At 39.0% G+C, this 6,793-nt stretch overlaps 1 protein-coding gene across 5 annotated transcripts in view; it reads left to right on the top strand.

The window, feature by feature from the left end:
- The window catches only part of LOC108689521 (poly(rC)-binding protein 3), a 97,898-nt gene extending 91,356 nt beyond the window's left edge, over window positions 1–6,542 (top strand). For 4 of the 5 annotated variants that reach the window (XM_018196307.1, XM_018196309.1, XM_018196306.1 and 1 more), the window contains exon 8: window positions 1,435–2,610. In XM_018196307.1, the coding sequence (XP_018051796.1) occupies window positions 1,435–1,816 (382 nt within the window). In that variant the 3' untranslated portion in view covers window positions 1,817–2,610. Of the gene's footprint in view, window positions 1–1,434; window positions 2,611–6,088 lie in introns of those variants that run through there. The other variant, XM_018196310.1, reaches the window with a different exon arrangement.
- The last annotated feature ends 251 nt before the right edge of the window (window positions 6,543–6,793 follow it).

The raw sequence follows: 6,793 nt of genomic DNA, 5'->3' as shown, positions 1-6,793 counted from the left end.
TTTTTTTTTTTTTTTTTTTTTTTTTTTTATGCTGTGGAACTAATCTACTTCCATCATAGCGACATTAGAAATGGTGAACGGTACTAACGTAGTCGTCGATGAGATTCGAGGACGACAGACAAAAAGTTGGCACAAGTTCGCGCCACACACGTAAGATCCCACCAGCATCAAGCCAAGTAACACGCGGATCAATACATTTTTACACACGTACACCCTCACGTTATAATTATAATCCATTATATTTTATTCCAGATTGCCACTCACATTTTACTACTGCATATAAATAGCGCAATGTCGTTATATATATTTATCATCTCGATACTTCTGTATTTTGCCCGTTAACTTTGTCATCATATTTATTACGTATCGTGTATCCCGGCACTCCTGTCGGCCACAAGTCTGCGCTCTGCCATTTATCTAGTTCTAATTTCTCATTTAGATGACGTATATCTGAGAGTCGATCATTGACCATTTATGTGTCGCGATTATATGAATATCTCGTGATCTCAAACATATCAGCTAAATGACGCAATTAACGCGACTTGTGGCAGAGTGCATACTTATGCCTGATTTACTTTGATTTCTGCCTTTCTATAAGCCACGAGGCAAATGGCTCGTTCTATCGACGTGAAGACCATCGAGTTTTTAGTTATTGACATTGAATTACGAATGACACGCAATCGTGAAACGGAAATATCCCTCAATGGTCTCTCGTCTGTATAACGAACTATAAGCCCGTTACACCTAGAAACAATCGCATCGTTCGCAAATCTACTTATTATTAGTGGTGGATGTGACATTTGTTTTTGTAGGAATTTCTATTTTGAAAGAGTAGACTAGCGAACGCGTGTTTATCTTCTTCTCTTCTTCGTGTACATCCTTCGCGCTCCTTGCGATCAGGATTGCATTTTGATCGATTCCGTGTTCGGCGATTTTATTCCATGGATACGGCTGACTGGCGCTCATTAGCAAGTCAGTCTATGTCCAGTATGAATGCCCGTGAACATACGATAAAGTCTAAATGCAACCTGCCGCGATCGAGACCTTCCTCCTTTCTTTCCCCCACGAACCACGTAGCCGGTGTACGTGATAATCATGAGAGCACCTCTGACGTAACTCTCTAAGCCTACAACTTGTGATTTAGTTTATCTTGTTTTCTGATGGTTCCTTTTTTCTATCATATTTTTTTTCATATTGTTTTATGTTCTCCGCGGCAGCTACCACTATTATTATTATTACTACTGCTCTTCTACTACTTTTACTCTATTCCTACTGCTACTATTACTATTATAACTCTATTGCTACTACTTTACTGTTGTCTTTTTTTACTTTTTATCATCTCTTATGTTGAATTTTTTTTTTAATCTCTTTGACACACAGTTTTACGAGGAACGTTCCCGCCCTCACCTTTTTACATTTTGTGTCTTTTCCCAGTGTCGAACTGCAGAAAGCTAACCTAGAGGCCCATAATACCCAAACCCCTGGCAGCGGTACCACTCCCGGAGCATCCGGGGCCAGTGCTTCCCCCTCTACCACCACTACCACTGCCTCTCCCTTGGCCAGCGCCATCCCCTTGGCTCAGCTGCTAAGCAAGCCAGGCGCCCTCAACGCCCTATCTAGCCTCACCGCCCTCGGCGGACTCACGGAATTGCTAGGTGGTGCTGCTGGCGCAGCTGCATCCGCGCTACCGGTCCAGACTACCGGCGTGCACCGATCGCACAAGACCTTTACGCCGAGGCTCCGTAGCCCGGGCGCACCAGGCCCGACCGACAGCGGCAAGTTCAAGTCCGAGCGTACCAAGTATAATCCGTACTGAATGAACGGACAAGCAGCAGGATGATAATGATGTTACAGGGGGAACACTACACATAAATACAAATCTACTACATACTTTTAGCGTACACTTGTGTAATACACCGAAAAAAAAGTGCGTACGGACGCCAGGGTAGCGAGTACGAAGACTTGGCGAAGGATTGATTCGTCGTTTTGTGTTATTAAATGATTGTTCAGATGGGAGCGTGAGTACCATTGTCTAAATGGGTAGTGAAAGGAATTGTATGAAGCCGAGGAAGAAGATGATTCTCAATCACCTCTCGATCACGAAAGATTACCATCGATCGACGATTTTGGAAACTGATTTTGGAAAGAAGGAATCTTTCTCTAGAAAAATGAAATACTTTTTAATCATTTTTCTGGAGATAATAATGCTCCGCTTGCCCATATTAGCTTACTTCCTCCTAAGAAATCACTGTACGGAAACATTTTGTAGGATTTTTATTTGTTTTTGATGTATTATTTTTAGCTGAGGAAAAAGAAAAGGCAGATTGGAGCGTTTGGAATATTTTGTGTTATTAAACCCGATTATGATCCGATGCTAAGTCTTAGAAACACACCATATACTATCGTGACACGCCCTCCGAGATCGGGATGTTCGACGCTATCGTGTAAAGACTGATTGTGTAATGTAATGAAGCTGCGGAATTCATTAATGATAAATTCTTTTGAAGTCCTTTACAATGATGAACATGTAGTTTTTCTTGTAACGTTTCATTTTCTACGAGCGATTTCTGATAGGCTCGGAGGACGCGATCGCTCATGCACCGTCGCAAGACAGCCTTTTTTTTATATAAAATATAAATATATAATTACATTATAATTATTATTACAATATATTATGGATTATAATTAATTAACTGTTTGAAAAAAAAAAACTTATTAGTATATATAGCTATACCAATGTGATTTTTTTTTTCGTAGTAGATAGAAATTCTATTGATAGAAAGAAATTTTTCGCGCACGCGTGAATGAATATGTGTGATGAAGAGAAAGGGAAGGAAAGTGCGTGAAAGAAATCGTCTTTGAATCATGTTTATTAGTCTTTGTAATAAATCGTGTTGAGAATGCACTATGTCATAATCATGTAACGTGATGATTTAGATGACTTTTGCGGTCTTCTTTTTGAAAATCTGCAATCGAGCGATCAAGGAGTTCGCTAGAAATGTGAACACGGTGAATTTTGAAGCATTATAATCGACCATCGCAATATGAAATAATCAATCAAGCTAATACACATAGTGTTGTAACGGTAATAAACTTAATCCTTATATGCACGCGAGACGACCAAGGTCTGCATGAAATCGCGTGTAAATTATGTTTTTGTGAAATTAAACTAATAAAACACGTATATACACATAAAAAACACAGTCAGATTTCTAATTCCACGGTAATTCGAGCGTTTTTTGATTTATTGTTCTGTAAGTTAACGGAAAACGTGAAGTCGAAATCGTCTAGCCGCGAAAGATCAGTTAGATCCAAGTCTAACACAATCGCAGAAGAAAAAGGAAAACAGTTTGAACGGATGTTCAAGATATTTCATCACTTGGATAAAGACGATCGATAATGGAATCACCAGATAAGTGTTTGTGTGCTCAATTTTCTAGTTTATAGTGAGTACTTGCAAGTAGCGACCGATTGGGTGTAGGACATAATGGTCGGATTATCACAACAAGTACTGACTTATCGCGAGCGTGGCCATGGTTTATCGGAACGCGTGATAATCGCATGAAGAACCAGTCCCGTTTGCAGAAAAATTATTCCGATCGGATCAACCGTCGCCATGATCGCGAGATATCTTCATTGCGTTTTCTTCATTTTAGATTGTACGGTCTCGTTCCATTTCTTTCTCGAGACAATAAACTCACATCAACTCATGCCCAGGACTCTAAGTGACTGTTTACAATGAAAAAAGCATAAGTAAGAAAACCATGAAGAAATGTGTTAGAAAATGCTCACAGTCCTATCATGCATGTAGGTATATCAAGTAAAGCGTATAATAACGATGTAATAATATATAATAATATAATAAATCAAGAAACTATTTCAGACAAAATTAAAAGAGTATCTTTGTATTTAATTGAAAACAAAATTTCATTGCTTGGGACAGATGATTTATTAAGGGAAACCATTACTGTGCCTGGTATTCCTACATCGTGCATAGAAGCAGAGCATCCTGTAGGCAGATAATCTTGAGATGTACATTAGTCTATAATGATATCGCAGAGCTTACATGCTTATCAGACTTTAGCTACCCTGTATCATCTTGTTAAATAAAGCTAGGCGTGTTTAATACAGTAAGAGAAATACAATACCAAATAAAAACAGCTCTGGCGTTCCTGCGAGTGAGGTCCCGCAATGTATTGCAGGAAAAAAATGTATGTACGGACATAAACGATAGCGAAAAATTTATTTTTCGATCTTTTATTGGGAAAGCAACATATTCCTTTTGGATCGGAAATGGAATACCTCCAATATATTGCGCGACCACCTTTATGGTACTTGAACGTTTTATTACCACCTTCTTTTTTAAGCATAACGTTTTTGCGTTAATCTTTCAGCGATTTTTTGAATTGGTATAATTGAAGGAAAAAGTGAATGGTAGAAATATACATGCTCGGTTTATTGTATCTTTGAATAGGGAACGATTTTTGCATATGAAGATATCTCGATTTGTTATAAGAATGCGACATGGCTTCTTCTATCGTTTCTTCAGTCATTCTCCTTAATAATAGTTACATTTCAAATAAAATTTAATATTTTTTAAAATAATTTTTTTATTAACGATTTTGATTAACGCAAGCATTTTTTGTACTTTTTGCTGTCAAACAGATTGTACATAATTTGACCGTATTCTGGTACATTCAGCGCCTGATATTCATCTTTCGTGCAACATTTATGTTAATCATGGCAAACGTAGGATTCGGATCAGGACCGGCTACTGTTTGACGCTCAATGTACGCTGAGAGTACGGTCCATTGAAATCCGTATATATACTTATGTACCATGTCTCACCACGTACGTGTAAGTGTTAAGCGTAATCAAGATCGGAGAGAAACTCTTACAGAGAGAGCGAGAGAGAAAGATGTAGATAAAGGGAGAGAAAGAGAGAGAGAGAGAGAGAGAGAGAGAGAGAGAGAGAAAGAGAGATAGAAAAAGAGAAGATGTATCCATCCAACCAACTTGACCCAGGCTCCTGCCCGTTTTTGGTAAGCACCATCCATTCCTTCGTAGTCCTGTTAATCGATTTATCCTGTTGGCTGCGAAGTTCTCATTTACTACGTTTCTCAGTTCTCATTTTTTTTCTAATTCAATCGTTGCGCAATCTTTTTTTTTTTAATACCAGATATGTACGACCAACCATCCGAATCCTTCCGGGTTCGCGAGAAATCCTCGAGAAAAGTACGTATCACGTGATAAAAATTTTTATAGACCTCCGGAGTCGCGCGGTAACGTTGCTCTGCATTCTTGGCAGACGTAGTAATAGCTTTATTTTGCAGGTTCGACACAGATGTTGAATGTCTGTGATATCACTCTGCTGATGGTTCGTACAAATTTGTAGACCGGGCATGCAAATTAAGAGATTTTATATACTATGCCGGGCTTTGTACATATACTACGTCGGAATACGGCTCACGGAGAGTCATTAGATTCATGTTGTGTTCTACTTCCGCGTCGCATGCTGCAGCATCTTTATTCGGACGAAAAGATTCGGCCAGTCAGCCTCGTTAGTCTTTTCCTCCGATGCTGAAAATGTGTCGGGATTTTATCTCGGTTCTCTCTTACGAGTATGAGGAGAGAGTCCTGGAAGATGATGAAAATTCTCACAAGCATGTCATCCACTAAGTGAACTAATTTTTTGTAGCTGTTAGAAGAGAGTACCGAGTCTTACATAACGCATGAGAAAATAAACCAATTAAAGTCCTTCATTTCCTCCCTTGCATAAAATAAAAGACATCGGCTCCGTTCAGCAGAAAAAAAACAACTTTGGAACTGTTGTAAAATTCTTTAATAGTCTTGTCTCACTAGATTTAAATGTACAAATCATATTAAAGAATCTTACAACAATTACAAAGCTGCTTTTTCTGATGAATGCAGCCATTAATTGATTTTATTATGTTTCATACGTTTTACAAGAATCTGTATTTCCTTGTAGAGATCATTCAGAGAACTCTCATCTCGTACTTGTTGGAGTGAACATGACCGGTAGAAATGAATATTACTGTTTCTCACGAAGCAACCGATTGTGTTTCAGGATATCGATGGAGACGTCGGGGGTGCCTATGCCCGCGTATCACTTCATCCCACCGGACCACATTGTGAAATCGCCCATCCACTAAATGTGGAGAGCCGTCGTGGTCGTTGTCGTCGTCGAAAGGACGCGGAAGCATCGCGGAAGCGCGCGAAGCTGTCAGTGGCATATGGGGCTGGGCCACACACTGTGTTCAGCTTGCAAATCGATACACTTGCAAAAAGAAACAAGACACACGACAGTGAGAAAGAGACAGAGAGAAAGAGAGCGAGAGAAAGTGAGAGAAGGAGGGAGAGAAAGAGAGAGAAAGAGAGTGAGAGAAAAAGAGACACACATAATACGTACTCACGTAGAACACTCGCACGTATTCAGTAAGGAGTCTACTTGTGCGCGCTTTAAGTAACCGTGTACGTTAAAATCGAACATATTCTAATATTACAGATATACGTAAAAAAACGTGTACACATATATATACACACATATATATATGTATATGTGTGTATATATATATATATGTATATATAAAATATACATACACATACATGTGAGACAATGAAGCGAGAGTTAAACGTACATGGAAAAATGATGAAGATACGCACGCGCGTACACAGACACACTTGAGTGTACAAAACTGTACAAAAAGTTATTTAAACAAAAGAACAAAAAATAATGATGCACGCCGCAGCCACGAGCTGTTGCCGATTGGTA

The sequence above is a fragment of the Atta colombica genome, unplaced genomic scaffold, assembly GCF_001594045.1.
Source record: "Atta colombica isolate Treedump-2 unplaced genomic scaffold, Acol1.0 scaffold27, whole genome shotgun sequence".
Classification (NCBI taxonomy): domain Eukaryota; kingdom Metazoa; phylum Arthropoda; class Insecta; order Hymenoptera; family Formicidae; genus Atta; species Atta colombica.
Note: the sequence above shows the minus strand (reverse complement) of the source record. Positions and strands in the feature narration are given on the sequence as shown.